This window comes from Doryrhamphus excisus, linkage group LG10, assembly GCF_037039965.1.
Source record: "Doryrhamphus excisus strain RoL-2023G ecotype Guam linkage group LG10, RoL_Dexc_Guam_v1.1, whole genome shotgun sequence".
NCBI classification, from domain to species: Eukaryota; Metazoa; Chordata; class Actinopteri; order Syngnathiformes; family Syngnathidae; genus Doryrhamphus; species Doryrhamphus excisus.
This window is the reverse complement of record NC_136366.1, coordinates 15,812,501-15,828,014: the sequence shown is the minus strand read 5'-3', so window position 1 is coordinate 15,828,014 and position 15,514 is coordinate 15,812,501. Positions and strand designations below refer to the sequence as shown.

The 15,514-nt window shown below is 39.1% G+C and overlaps 2 protein-coding genes across 2 annotated transcripts in view; one reads left to right on the top strand and one right to left on the bottom strand.

Annotated features, from left to right (window-relative positions):
* The first annotated feature begins 1,479 nt into the window (after positions 1–1,479).
* On the top strand, positions 1,480–11,449 carry LOC131118784 (complement component C7). Its single transcript, XM_058064663.2, has 18 exons — positions 1,480–1,677; positions 1,808–1,851; positions 1,931–2,006; positions 3,393–3,534; positions 3,604–3,748; positions 3,978–4,116; positions 5,537–5,665; positions 5,755–5,998; positions 7,284–7,397; positions 7,470–7,636; positions 7,730–7,958; positions 8,756–8,927; positions 9,007–9,094; positions 10,324–10,456; positions 10,518–10,709; positions 10,808–10,901; positions 10,980–11,161; positions 11,263–11,449. The coding sequence occupies exons 1-18, from the start codon at positions 1,672–1,674 to the stop codon at positions 11,433–11,435; spliced, it is 2,469 nt and encodes an 822-aa protein (XP_057920646.2). The 5' UTR covers positions 1,480–1,671; the 3' UTR covers positions 11,436–11,449.
* Positions 11,450–13,074: 1,625 nt separating this feature from the next.
* Positions 13,075–15,514, bottom strand: part of c6.2 (complement component 6, duplicate 2) — a 21,613-nt gene continuing 19,173 nt past the window's right edge. The window contains exons 19-23 of the mRNA XM_078794336.1: positions 15,491–15,514; positions 15,223–15,417; positions 15,067–15,154; positions 13,586–13,830; positions 13,075–13,513 (exon numbers count right to left, since the gene is read on the bottom strand). The exon at positions 15,491–15,514 is cut by the window's right edge and continues 109 nt beyond it. Coding sequence (XP_078650462.1) covers positions 13,335–13,513; positions 13,586–13,830; positions 15,067–15,154; positions 15,223–15,417; positions 15,491–15,514 — 731 coding nt within the window. The 3' untranslated portion in view covers positions 13,075–13,334. The remainder of the gene's footprint in view (positions 13,514–13,585; positions 13,831–15,066; positions 15,155–15,222; positions 15,418–15,490) is intronic.

Below are 15,514 nucleotides of genomic sequence, written 5' to 3'. Positions count from 1 at the left end.
CCACTCAGTATTGTCCAATGTGTATTTGCACTTTCTGAGACAAACCCATGAGCAATGAAACGTGACATGACAACTCATCATTATCTCAACTACCCGAGCACTAAGCCAACAATTAATATAAAGCAGGGGTCTCAAACACGCGGCCCGGAGCCCAAATGTGGCCCGCAGGACACTAGTTTGAGGCCCCCGCCTTGATATGAAAGTTTAATGTTAGTGCGGCCGCCACAAGTTTGATATGGATGCTGTATGGTATCATGTACCCAGAAAAAATTATTACGTTTGATTAATGTTCATGTTAAAGGTTAAATAACTGTTAATAGTTATCCTCCCTATCCGTGTGGAAGTGGTAAGTTTTTGCCTATTTAAGTTTAAAGGAAATAACTTGAGGCTACTGTTTAGGTCGCTAGCTCTCTAGTTTGCGAGTTAGCATGTGTCTCAAGACCCTGCAGTTGCGCAATATGTTGTAAATAAAAAGAGTATAAATGTGACTATAGTCGTGTTTTGTCATGTCTACAGGGCTCTAATAATGCTTTGTTCATTTTAATCTGAAAAAAATAATTACCCACCAACTATATGTGGTTTCTTAAGTTTTTATTATTTGCCGTTTTATTATTATTATTATTATATTTATTTATTACTGATTGATTGATTTTCTTTATTCTTGATTTGTTTATTTATTTTTCATCTTATTTTGTGTAGAAAAATCAAAAGTAAGATATTTGAGAACAGTGGAATGTTTTATCAGAGCTTTTCTTGTAGAAAATTGAAACCAAAGCAAAGTTTATTCATTTTTCTGTTTTTAATAAATGCATTTTTTTTTTTTTTTTGGGAAACCTGATGTGGCCCAGTCTCGCCCAGACCCGAGCTCCAGTGGCCCCACAAGTAAATTGAGTTTGAGACCCCTGATATAAAGGCAGAATTCCAACCCTTGTATTAGTACAAATATGCATATATTTCTACCTATTGACTGTCAGTATAGATTGAATCAATTTGTGTTGTGTTGAGTATTCCTTCTTTACTATTACAGTAGGTACCTGCTATTACGGCCCAAGGATATGTTCCAACAAGACCTTGAGCGAATGATGAGAAAGCATGAATAAAGGACACTGATAAAAGCCTTACAAATGTCTATTTTTAATACTCTCATAGATATCAAGACATTTTTACAAACAATTACAGGTATGCAGTAAACAGTCCACTTATAATAAAGTGCAGTGACACAACATCAACACATGTGCTTGATTTATTGCTGTAGTACTTTTTTGTTTTCCTGTAGATAACACCATCAAATCAGTTCCTATTAAAAAAAAAACTATATAAAGCAGATAAACTAACCCAAGCGAATGGTTTGTGTCTGCAACTTGACCAATTTGGATGTGCTGACCTTTGTCTTGTTCAGCACATTCTCCCGGGCCGATGCCCCCCTTTATTCAGAATAAACAATGATTACACAACTATATGGAACACTCTGACAGAAAGCAGAATGTGTCTCATTATTGCACAGGCTGTGATGTTTACCAGAGATTGAAGTGAAGCCTTGGAGAAGAACGCAGTTTGATTCTGTGGAAATGATTGATGAGACGTTTCCCATTTGCGGGAAATTCCAGAATTTGGAGTTCTGTTGAGTAATCTCTCATATGACACTGACAAGCTAGTCAAGCCAAGGACACCATGAAGGTAAATGTTAATTAGTGAGATTTGTTGTATTATTAAATACCGTACTACATATAATATATCTTGTGTTTCAATGTGAAGTTAAATCAAGAGCATTTCTGCATTGTCATAAATTATTATCGTATGTTTACAGTTGGCTCCTTTGACTTTGCTGCTTGTGTTTCTTTTTCCCGTTTGGTAAGTGCTAACATACCGCCAAGTTTTGGTCGTGGAATCTGCATAATGATATGATTTGTAATTACTTTGTGTACTTTAGCTGTCTGCGGCCGATAAACTGCAGATGGGGGTCTTACAGAGATTGGTCCGAGTGCGATGGTTGCACCAGAACAAAGGTAACCCACACATACGGTAATGTGCATACTATAAAACTGGAGACTTTGTTTTTATTAGTTATATTACAGGATTGACAGTGATTAGAACTTGCCTTCGGAACTGCATTAAAATGGTTTCACTCCAAGAATCCATACACATGAAGGTCAGACATGGCATCCCACAGGGTTTCGTACTAGGACCTGTACTCATTCATTCATTCATTCATTTTCTACCGCTTTTTCCTCATGAGGGTCGCAGGGGGTGCTGGAGCCTATCCCAGCTTTCTTCGGGCGAGAGGCGGGGTACACCCTGGACTGGTCACCAGCCAATCACAGGGCACATATAGACAAACAACCATTCACACTCACATTCATACCTATGGACAATTTGGAGTCGCCAATTAACCTAGCATGTTTTTGGAATGTGGGAGGAAAACCAGAGTACCCGGAGAAAACCCACGCATGCACAGGGAGAACATACAAACTCCACACAGAGATGGCCGAGGGTGGAATCGAACCCTGGTCTCCTAGCTGTGAGGTCTGCGCGCTAACCACTCGACCTGCCGTGCCGCCCGCTTTCTAAACATAAACAATAATATTTCAACAAGTTTAGTAATCAAATGTTGTATAAATATTTTGGCCTAAATTTATCATTTTCACGCATAATAATTGGCTGAATGAACTAAAATACTGTACAAATGTAAGGCATTCTAAAGATGCCTTCAAAGACATTTTGTGACATGTAGTGTTCTTTACTGGTCACTATGTATCAGTAATGTGACATTAACAAGACAATAGCCACTGTGGGAAGTACTGGACAGAACGTGCGAGTAATAAGAGAACTAAATTCACCCAACACCAACATGCGTGTGTCTATATTATGTCTTAATTATGTCTTATTTTCTCTTATGTCTTCTATATTGGGTAATGTGTAGAGGGCTCTTGGGTATTTAGAAGGTCATAAACAGGTTTACAATATATACAAATATCTATGTAATGGAGCATGCTTTAATTACAGGGCTGCACGGTGCTTAGCGTGTCCATGGCCACACAGCTAGGGGACCCAAGTTCGATTCTACCCTTCTACCCATCTCTGTGTGGAGTTTGCATGTTCTACCCATAATATATACAGCACGCCCAGGACCTGTACTGTTTGCCCTTTATACTGTATGTCCCCCTTAGAAAACACTCCATTAACTTCCACTTCTACGATACACAGATGACACACAAGTGTACTTATCAATGAAACCTAACCAAACTAATCAGCATCGACAGCTGGATGACCTCGAACTTATTAAAACGTTCAAGTAAAAAGTATCAACGCCAATATCGGTAATGGCTTTACTGCCCATGTAATGAATGAAACGCTTGTTTAATTAAATGACCTTCATTTTGCTTCATTATCAGGTGCGCACACGGCATGTTGAGGTGTATGCCCAGTTTGGGGGTGTGCCATGTTCAGGGGAAAGCACAGAAACTCACCCTTGCTTCCCACAGAAGGGGTGTCCTCTGGAATCAGGCTGTGGAGAAAGGTTCCGATGCACATCAGGTGCATATAATTTAATAAATTTAATAAATGTTCCCATTGTATGATAAACCTAAAATACCCCCAATACAGGACAATGCATAAGCCAGTCTCTGGTGTGCAATGGTGACCAAGACTGTGAAGATGGTCTCGATGAGAGGGGGTGTAATGAAGATAATAGTCAGTTTGTCTGTGATCTTGATAAAACACCCCCAAACTCTGACTTGACTGGCAGAGGGTGAGTACTTTTTTTTTTTATTCAGGTGGTCCTCGTGCTACGTGTTATTATTTAGTATTTGTTTTGTGAACAAAACCTATGTTTGCTTATGTAAAGACTAATGTTATTATTAACCCTAACCCTTGGAAATACACTACTTGGATATTGTTGTTTAATTTAAGTCAACAATTCTTTCTTAATTATTTTTTAGTTATTGTATAACCATATTTTTTGTGTTTGGTATTCCCAGATATGATGTGCTTACAGGGAAATTAAGGGCAGGTGTGATCAACACTCTGAGTTTCGGAGGGCAGTGCAGAAAGGTGTTCAGTGGTGACCATAAAATTTATTATCGACTGCCGCAGAATGTCCTAAGGTACAACTTTGAGGTAAGTCAAACAATGTAAAAATACACACACAAAATTACTACATTATTTAGCATAATGTTCTACAGAGTCATATATTTAACCATATTATGTTTTATTGTGGGCTGCTCGGCAGTCGAGTGGTTAGCACGCAGACCTCACAGACCAGGGTTCAATTCCACTTTCGGCCATCTCTGTGTGGAGTTTGCATGTTTACGTGGGTTTTCTCCGGGTACTCCGGTTTCCTCCCACATTCCAAAAACATGCTAGGTTAATTGGCGACTCCAAATTGTCCATAGGTATGAATGTGAGTGTGAATGGTTGTTTGTCTATATGTGCCCTGTGATTGGCTGGCGACCAGTCCAGGGTGTACCCTACCTCTCGCCTGAAGACAGCTGGAATAGGCTCCAACGGTAGAAAATGAATGAATGAATGAATCTTTTATTGTAGATTGTTTTTCGTTTTTATATATTTTTCTCCCCGTGTGTGCATGGGTTTTCTCCGGGTACTCCGGTTTCCGCCCAAATTCCATTCATTCATTCATTTTCTACCGCTTTTTCCTCACGGTGCTGGAGCCTATCCCAGCTGTCTTTGGGCAAGAGGCGGGGCACACCAATAGTATCACAGCCAATCACAGGGCACATATAGACAAACAACCATTCACACTCACATTCATACCTATGGACAATTTGGAGTGGCCAATTAACCTAGCATGTTTTTGGAATGTGGGAGGAAACCGGAGTACCCGGAGAAAACCCACGCATGCACGGAGAGGACATGCAAACTCCACACAGAGATGGCCGAGGGTGGAATTGAACCCTCGTCTCTTAGCTGTGAGGTCTGCACGCTAACCACTCAACCGCCATGCCATCTCCTCCCACATTCCAAGAAGGTTAATTAGTTACAACACGTAACCAGTAATTGAACAAACAAATGACACTAAATACTGTTTACACTGGAACAGAGCATTTCTGTGACTGTCAATCACGTTGCCCTGATATGAGGTTGTGCAGAAAGTTGTGCAAAGCAAGAAATTCATGCATTGAGTGAAATTTGTATTAAATCCCCTGCCAACAGAGGAAAATTCGACCAAATTAGTCCTGTCCCTTCAGCAGGAAGACTAAGCTAATACGGAGTCCAAGGCTGGTTCAATCATTAACAGGAAATCACCCTCATACTGAAGTACTCTTAGGGATGTCAGGATGATCCTGTAAAATGTGAAGCATCAGCCCAAGGTTCAGAATTCTGTTAATAATTGGGTCCACGGTCACCAAGAGAACCATTGGTAAAACACTTCATTGTATCCTTTAGTGCTCACAAGGACACATAGTATACACAGAGATGGCCTACAAATGACATAGTTCCACATATATCTATGTTTTTCTGGTGGATGAGACAATAATACAGCATTTGTAGCAATGTATTACTTTGTCTTGTCCTGAAGGTGAAAGTGGACAACGAGGAGATTGATGAATCTTATGAAAGCTCCTGGTCCTACATGCAGCACATCCAGGCCAACGCTTTAATGGGACATGACCGTCGTACCTTTCACAAAGAGCTCACTGAAACAAAGGTGCAGTAACGCTGTAGATGTAATCTACTTGGCAAACAAGTCAAACAAAATGATTCGATTCCTCTTCATTATCAAACAATATCCTCCAGAATCATCGACTCGTCATCCTGAAGAATAAAGTGGAGTTGGCTCAGTTCCAAAACTCGGCCCCCCAGTATTTGCCCCTGGCTGAAGAATTCTGGAAGGCTTTAATCTCGCTTCCGTTCACATACGACTACGCTGCCTACCGTCGACTGCTGCAGACGTACGGCACACACTACCTCTCTGAGGGCTCGCTTGGAGGCGAATACCAAGGCTTGTTGGAGTTGGACAGTCAGGCTTTTACAACGTCTGGTAAGTAACTTCAAATGCACCCTAACTACTCTTAAATATTGCTCCGTAATGGAAGGGGTGGGACTAACAAGAGTGGTTGCAATTCACAATTAAAAAGGAGAGAAGAGGATAAACTTTAAGTCTCTGACATGATTAATCACCATTTGCAACTGTGTCCGAAGTATGGCCATTAGGCTGTCAAATGTTTACCATTTTAGTGTAATTAATCAATTTGAAATGAATCATGATTAATCACCATTTGAAACTATGTCTGAAATATAGCCATTGGGCTGTCAAATCTTTACCATTTTAGTGTAATTAATCACAGTCTCAAATTAATTAGTCATGATTAATCACCAATTGCAACTGTCTGAAGTATGACCATAGGGCCGTCAAATGTTTACAATTTTTAGTGTAATTAATCAGTTTCAAATTAATCATGATTAATCACCATTTGCAACTATATCTGAAGTATGGCCATTGGGCTGTCAAATGTTTACCATTTTAGTGTAAATAATCAATTTGAAATGAATCATGATTAATCGCCATTTGAAACTATATCTGAAATATGGCCATAGGGCTGTCAAATCTTTATCATTTTAGTGTAATTAATCACAGTCTCAAATTAATTAGTCATGATTAATCACCATTTGCAACTATGTCCGAAGTATGGCCATTGGGCTGTCAAATGTTTACCATTTTAGTGTAATTAATCAATTTGAAATGAATCATGATTAATCACCATTTGAAACTATGTCTGAAATATAGCCATAGGGCTGTCAAATCTTTATCATTTTAGTGTAATTAATCACAGTCTCAAATTAATTAGTCATGATTAATCACCATTTGCAACTATGTCTGAAGTGTGGCCATAGGGCTGTCAAATGTTTACAATTTCTGTGTATTTAATCACAGTACCAAAGTTTAAGTCTCTCTATTCTCTCAATTCTACCCAGGGCCTTCAGATTTAGGCGTGCTGGCTCAACGTTACTTAAACACTGTTAGCAATGGGACCGTTTCTTTAACCAATCAGATTTCAGATTCTCCTCAGGTTCTCCTCACAGGTGCACAGTAATGTCAACATTTTTCCATCTTCTGATTGTTTGATGTCTAAAAGCTGACACCTAATATTCAGACTTACCAATGTACTTGAACACCCCATCATATAGTATATAGCATAGCGCTTAACTGAATCTGTTCCAACACAAACAAAGGAGACAGACATGGCGTTCTTTATTGGTCTGTGTGTGTCATAGGACTTGATAATTGTTGAGGAAAATAACTAATGTGTTCTTTCTTTGTATAGAGGCAACAAATATCGACTACCAGAGGTGCTGGAAAAAGGTTAAACGACGCTTGTTCAGGAAAAAGGTCAAAATAATTTGTGAAAAATTCTCCAAATCTTTCTCATTTGACGATGGTGAGTAAAGTTGTTTTGGTGTTAAGATGTGTATCGTCGCATGGTTGTTATGATGTGTTTTCTTCTCCGCAGAAAATCATGCAACCAAGATGCCCATCAAGGTGAACACTTTTGGAGGAGATCCATCATTTTCAGACGTCCTGAAAGTTCTAGACTTAGAAAATCCAGAAGTAAATGGAGAGGCTTATGACAACTGGGCCTCCTCTGTTAAAGATTTCCCTGATGTCGTAGACCAGAAGGTATGACTGCTAGCACAAACAAACAACAGCTTTAGTGTAATAGCTAATGATACATCTTATTAATAATGCATAAATGTTATTGTGTACTTCCAGCTACGTCCTCTGTACGAGCTAGTAAAGGAGGTCCAGTGTGCAGGTCTGAAGAAGCACCACCTGAAAAGGGCCACTGAAGAGTACCTGGCTGAGGAGCATCCTTGCCATTGCAGACCCTGCCAGAATAACGGCCAGCCGCTCCTGACAGGCTCACAGTGCCGATGCGTCTGTCGGCCAGGAACCTCCGGAGGAGCATGTGAGCATGGAACTGCGATTGGAGAACAACCAGGTAAATGATGGTTACAAATGTTCTTTGTCTCAGTTTGTCACCGAGCGATTTGATGGCTGGGAAGAGGGCTCACTCCGTTCATGCCGTTGCTCTATTGAACAAACGTAGCAAGGTGCTAAAACAAAATGCACAGAGTGAACCCTGCCATGCCTGACACTAAGGTATTATTGAGACAATCAGTGAACAAATTAAACAGTTACTGATTGTAAAAGTAAACTGTATTATGGAAAGCAGGAAGTGAAGAAATGTAACAGTTACTGATTGTAAAGGTAACTGTATTATGGAAAGCAGGAAGTGAACAACTGTAACAGTTACTGATGGTAAAAGTAATCTGTATTATGGAAAGCAGGAAGTGAACAAATGTAACAGTTACTGATGGTAAAAGTAATCTGTATTATGGAAAGCAGGAAGTGAACAAATGTAACAGTTACTGACTGTAAAAGTAAACTGTATTATGGAAAGCAGGAAGTGAGCAAATGTAACAGTTACTGACTGTAAAAGTAAACTGTATTATGGAAAGCAGGAAGTGAACAAATGTAACAGTTACTGACTGTAAAAGTAAACTGTATTATGGAAAGCAGGAAGTGAACAAATGTAACAGTTACTGATTGTAAAAGTACCAGATGGAGGGGTAGGATTTAATAAGTTTTGCTTCTTCCTACTCCTTTTGGACATGTGGAACTGTGAACTGATTATGTGATGTATTCAATTGTAATCTGATGCATGTTCTAATGAAATAAAACCATTACCATTACCATTACCATATTGTAATTCATATTACAAAAATATTTTCACAGGGGTGATCCATGGTAGCTGGAGCTGCTGGTCAGCCTGGAGTTCCTGTTCTGAGGGACAAAAGTCAAGATCCCGTAGCTGCACCAACCCCAGTCCAAGCGGAGGTGGTCAGCACTGCTCTGGCCTAAGCGACGAGCAATCACCCTGTGAGGATGCAGATATAGAATATTTACAGTAAGAACACACATTCCAGAAATAAAAATAGTCCAATGAGGATGTGAATTTGTGTTTTCCGTCTGTACCTGCGTACCAGGATGATGGAGCCTCAATGTTTCAGTCTGTCTGTGACGCCACCAAAGATCTGTGGACCTCCTCCAAACCTCAGAAATGGTTTCATCCAGGTGACATAACTAATTTGAAATGACCGTATGACAAAGACTATTAAAGAGGTGCCTCTGTTTGGCTGTAAGTGGCATAGTGTAATGGTAATGGTAATGGTAATGGTAATGGTAATGGTAATGGTAATGGTAATGGTAATGGTAATGGTAATTGTAATGGTAATGGTATTGGTAATGGTAATGGTTTTATTTCATTTGAACATGCATCAGATTACAATTGAGTGCATCACATAATCAGTTCACAGTTCCACATGTCCAAAAGGAGTAGAAAGAAGCAAAGCTTATTAAATCCTACCCCTCCATCTGGTACTTTTACAATCAGTAACTGTTACATTTGTTCACTTCCTGCTTTCCATAATACAGTTTAAGGTTTGTTTGTTTTTTTTAATTTTTTAAATTTTTTGTCCCATACCAAAGTACAAGGTGATATGAGCATCCAATGACATAATGTGTACCATAGTAAGTGTCAATATAGTGATATATGTAGCACATCATGACTGGTTCAAGACTCTTCATCCTTGTATTTAGCAAACATCAACTGCTTGTATTGTTTCTTGAATTGGCTCATCGTTGTGCATTGTTTGAGGTCCTTACTCAATCCATTCCATAGTTTGATTCCACATACTGAAATGCTATGGCTAGCATAACGTAGTCCTAGCATAGAAGTGTTTCAAATGTACTTCTTCCCTGAGATCATATTTCTCCTCTCTTGTAGAGAAGTATTGGATGACATTTTAGCTAATTGGTTGTTTTTAGCCTTATGCATTATTTTAGCTGTTTGAAGATGAACTATATCAGCAAGTTGAAGTATTTGTGATTTTAGAAATAAGGAGTTAGTATGTTGTCTGTAGGCGGCATTATGAATTATCCTTACTGACCTTTTTTGCAGTACATTTAGCGAGTGAAGATTGCTTTTATAGTTATTAGCCCATATTTCCACACAATAAGTAAGATATTGTAGAACCAGAGAGCAATAAAGAGTGTGGAGTGATTTCTGATTGAGAACAAATTTAGCTTTGTTCAATACTGAAATATTTCTGGCCACCTTATGTTGTATATTTGTAATATGAGGTTTTCAGCTCATATTTTCATCTATTGTGATCCGTAGAAATGAATTTTTGTTCACCCTTTCAATGTCCACACCGTCTATTTGTATTAAGTTGATTAGCCACTACTTACATAGTACATCTATGTTGTGAAGTGCAACTACTGATGTTGTGTTTTTTTTTCAGGATCCCAGAGATTTTTATTTGGTTGGAAACAAAGTACAATACTCTTGCATAGATGGTTATTACCTCAGTGGAAACTCTTTGGCTGAATGCACTGATGGTCAGAATTGGAAGACAGGAGCAATGGTTTGTAAAAGTAAGTATACCATTCTAAAAATCAAAATCCTTGGCCGTTAATCAGCAACTTCTTTTCACAGGTTCCACTTGTAATGTTCCTCAGCTCAACAGTGACGTTATAGCCACTCCTACTAAAGTAGCGTATCAGATTGGAGACACAGTGTCCCTGTCCTGTCCATCCGGACTGATGATGACAGGTGACATATCAGACGTCATATGTAGTCCCAGTCTGCAGTGGTCGCCTTCTCCATCCACCGCTCACTGTAGTAAAGGTGTAGTAAACGCTCATAGCTTTTATAGTGTTAAAATATGTGTTATTGTGGCAGCATAATACCTAAATTATTAACCTCGAAATTGTTCTTCCTGTTAGGTCTCATGGATCCTACTCCTCCTGTGCAACTGAAGTGTAAACTGTGGGAGAATGTAGGAAAAACTTGTGTGTGTAAAATGCCAATTCAGTGCCCGTGAGTATGATTTATTTTTATTTTTTGGATTTAACATGTGTCAAAAATCGTTTCCTGATTTCCCCATATGTATTGAAGGGCTTCCCTAGAGTTGTGTGCCAGATTTAGCACAATCCCATCTCGTGTGGTTGGCGTTTGCCAGTTAGGAGCTCTACGGTGTTTGGGCCGCAAATTCACACTGGTCAATGATAGTGAGTGTAACTGGCCAGAAGAGACGTCTACTTCTTGTGAGCACTGCAAACCCGGAACAAAGTGTCACGGTGAGTCTGCTGGGATCGTTTCTAACAGTGGGCATCACGGTGGGACAGTGATGAGGGATTTAATAATAATAATCATTTGTCTTCTTCTTTTCAATAATCAGCTGGAAGTTGTGTGTGCCAGAATGTATCAGAATGTCCAGAAGACTCCACCCCACTTTGTGTGAACTCTGGCATTGGCAGTGTAGCCACAACAATGACGGAATGCCAAGTGGGGTCCAGGAGGTGTGCTGGGGAGCGGCTATCTGTGATCAGCATTGATGCTTGTCCACAATAAAGATGGTCGCTTTATTTCTTCTTAATGTTCATTATATCTGCCCAACAACAAAACTGTCATCACGAACAACTGAGAATCAGCCAGTTATATACGTATGTTCATCATCATCATCACCTAAAATATACGCAGCAGAGTGGGGTCGTGCATTGATTCCCAACCGCTGTGCCACACACAAGATTATTACACATAAGTAGATTATTATATAGGTTCCTTAATTGGTTTAGTTTTAATTGATTTATAAGAAGGACTGTCAAATCTTTACTATTTGTAGTGTAATTAAGCAGTTTCAAATGAATTAATAATGATTAATCACCATTTGCAACTATGTCCAAAATATGGCCATTGGGCTGTCAAATGTTTACCATTTAGTGTAATTAATCAATTTGAAATGAATCATGTTTAATCACCATTTGAAACTATGTCCGAAGTATGGCCATTGGGCTGTCAAATGTTTAACATTTAGTGTAATTAATCAGCTGGGATAGGCTCCAGCACCCCCCGCGACCCTCGTGAGGAAAAGCGGTAGAAAATGAATGAATGAATGAATAATCAATATGAAATGAATCATGATTAATCACCATTTGAAACTATGTCTGAAATATGGCCATAGGGCTGTCAAATCTTTACCATTTCAGTTTAATTAATCACAGACTCAAATTAATTAGTCATGATTAATCACCATTTGCAACTGTCTGAAGTATGACCATAGTGCTGTCAAATGTTTACAATTTTTAGTGTAATTAATCAGTTTCAAATTAATCATGATTAATCACCGTTTGAAACTATGTCTGAAATATGGCCATAGGGCTGTCAATCTTTACCATTTTAGTGTAATTAATCACAGTCTCAAATGAATTAGTCATGATTAATCACCATTTGAAACTGTCTGAACTATGACCAAAGGGCTGTCAGATGTTTACAATTTTTAGTGTAATTAATCAGTTTCAAATTAATCATGATTAATCACCTTTTGCAACTATGGCTAATGTGTGGCCATAGGGCTGTCAAATGCTTACAAATGCTTGCTTTTTGTGTATTTAATCACAGTTCCAAATCAATTAATCATGATTAATCGCCATTTGCAACCGTCTGAATTATGGCCATAGGGCTGTCAAGTTTTTACCATTTTTAGTGCAATGAATCAGTTTTAAATTAATTAATCATGATTAATCCCCATTTCCAACTTTGAAGTATGGCCATTTACCATTTTACATATTTCTATGTATTAAATCGTGTTAAGCAAGGCTTTTCCTGCTAGCCTAACCATTAAAAGAAACACTGGCTTGCATTTTAAATTCTAATTTGAGTTTCATTAAATGAGATTAAATTATTCCTAACACTCTTTAGCTTCATTTGTGTATGTGAATGTTGGATTTTTTTTTTCACCAATCAAATTTCAGCTTCTATGTGTTGCCATATAAAAGTAATTTCTCAGTTTCTTCAGAATCACTATTAGCAATGGGACTTTTTTTTTTTAGCCAGACTTCTGATTCACTTCTCAGGGCCAGCTTGCAGGCCCCCCAGTACTGATTGGTTGATCAGAGAAAAAGATATCATGTAATTGAAGTTAGATTTACATTTTGAGTGTATTTTCTGAGATTTCTGAGCACGCTTATATACTGATATGAATATCCACATATTGTTCTTCTTTGTCTTTCTGTTTATTTACACCACACATGCTGTTCTGGCTCAATAGTCACGTCTCTGTCCGTGTACTTTAACACAAAACGGCCAAGTCATTCAACTTGCACTTACTCTGCACAATCAGTACATTTGTTGTGAGTCATCAAAGATATGGATGTGTAAGCCTATTATTGAAAATGATATTATTTCATCTACAGTTGACCTTTACCAACTTCATACAATGTGTGGTGATATTGTTCAAGGAGAATGGAGCCATCAGGATTCACAGACACCTTCATTGATGATTTCAAACTGGAAGGCAGCACACTTAAGGGCGGCCATGGCGCAAAGATGCAGGCTGCGAGTGCTCTGGCTTCTAGTCAGCTTTAGACAGAACGTGTGCTCCATAACCCGTGGACAGTCCCGAGCAGCTCTACATTCACATTTCTTGGATGCTATGGAAGACATATGGAAGTTTAGAATTTTTACCATTCAATTGGACCGAGAAAGGATTCAGTCACACATACACGAGCAGGTCTCCCATTCGTAACAAACGTCAAGGTCGCACGGCTCCTGGACAGAACTCTTTGAAGCCCACTTGGCTCGGAACCTGGCCCACTCCAGTTTAGCTGGATCTACGGTATCGCAAGGACTCTCGCTGACAAAGAAGAGGGGATCGCCATGGCAACGGCCAGCATAGAAGGAACACAGGGACATCGGCACGGTGGTGTTGATGTCAGTGTTCAGAATACAAAGAATCTCGGGTTCAGCTCTGGTTGTACACACACACACACACACACACATACACACACAGGTCAGTTCAAATTATTATATAATAATGCTGTAAATTTGAGTGGCACTGTTTGAGGCCATGTAGACTAATATTTTGCATCTTCTGAGTTTCCTTTGCAATGAGCAAACAATGGCAATTAAAGAGAGACAGATTTTGGAGCTAAATCTAATCTCTTGTCACAGACACTTTTATAGCAAATGTTGATTCATAATCTGCGGAAAATATCAACATGAAGCAAACAGGCAGGTGGCCCTCATTCATTGTCAAAAATATTTTTTTGTGGATGTCCCTCGTTTATTGCTGTTAATTGGTTCCATAACTGGCCATGATAAAACTAGTTTCCACAAACTAGTTTATACTCTTTTTATTTACAACATATTGCGCAACCGCAGGGTCTTGAGACACATGCTAACTCGCAAACTAGAGAGCTAGCGACCTAAACAGTAGCCTTCAAGTTATTTCCTTTAAACTTAAATAGCCAAAAACTTACCACTTCCACACGGATAGGGAGGATAACTATTAACAGTTATTTAACCTTTAACATGAACATTAATCAAACGTAATAATTTTTTCTGGGTACATGATACCATACAGCATCCATATCAAACTTGCGTGGGCCGCACTAACATTAAACTTTCATATCAAGGCGGGGGCCTCAAACTAGTGTCCTGTGGGCCACATTTGGCTCACGGGGCGCGTGTTTGAGACCCCTGCCTTAGGGCATAGAAAACTTGTTTACCACCTTCTAAATTGTTTTTTTTAACATTATTAGAGAACTCTAGACATACAATAACAACCCTACAGTCACCTTTACACATATATTACCCAGTATTGTAGATATAATCAGAGAAAATAAGCCTTTTAAGACGTGTGTTTCAAAAAATGTGGACAAGGAGTGGCGTTGGGGACTACAACTGTGCGTCGTGTTATTATGATTGTATAAATATCATATATCATATATAATATCATATCAATATCATATATAATCCGTTATCATTTTATATCTCTTCCATCTTAAGCTAAAAATACTTCAAGCCAAGAATGCATTTTGTCAATTTTTTTTCCAAATTATTCACCAAATAAAAAATAGTTTGGTTAATATATGGGCTTGTATATAAGGCAGTGGTGTCCAAACTGCTGACTGGGGACAATTTGTCCCCAATGTAACGAAGAGGACCCCCTGATGTAAGAAAGGACTTATTGATAAACACTTACAGGCAGCTTTCCCGTTGTATGCAGGTACATTGAGATCCCTGACGTTTCTCACCTGGACCACACTGACTGTCAGGTTCAAACGGTTCCTCTGTAGGAAAGAGTCAGAAACAAGATTTGTCATCAAGGTGGTTTTCTCTAAAACACATCTGTATGTACCATCAGTGCAGTGTAGTCCTGCAGGTAACGGGGGTTCCCAGGTGAGACTGGTGCTACATCTGTAAAGACCTGGAGGCAGCGGAAACAGGCCCGCCTCAACACAGTTCCAACCCACTGAATCACCCACTTTGTATTCTTCTTTGTTGGGGGACAGCATCATGCCGTCAGGGATATTGGGGGGAAGGCAGATTTTTCCTAAAGGCACAGGTGGACATTTTTCTCAAGTAGAGACACATATTATGACACATGTGATTTGAATTGAACTTACTGAGACACCTTCCTTGTGGTTGGC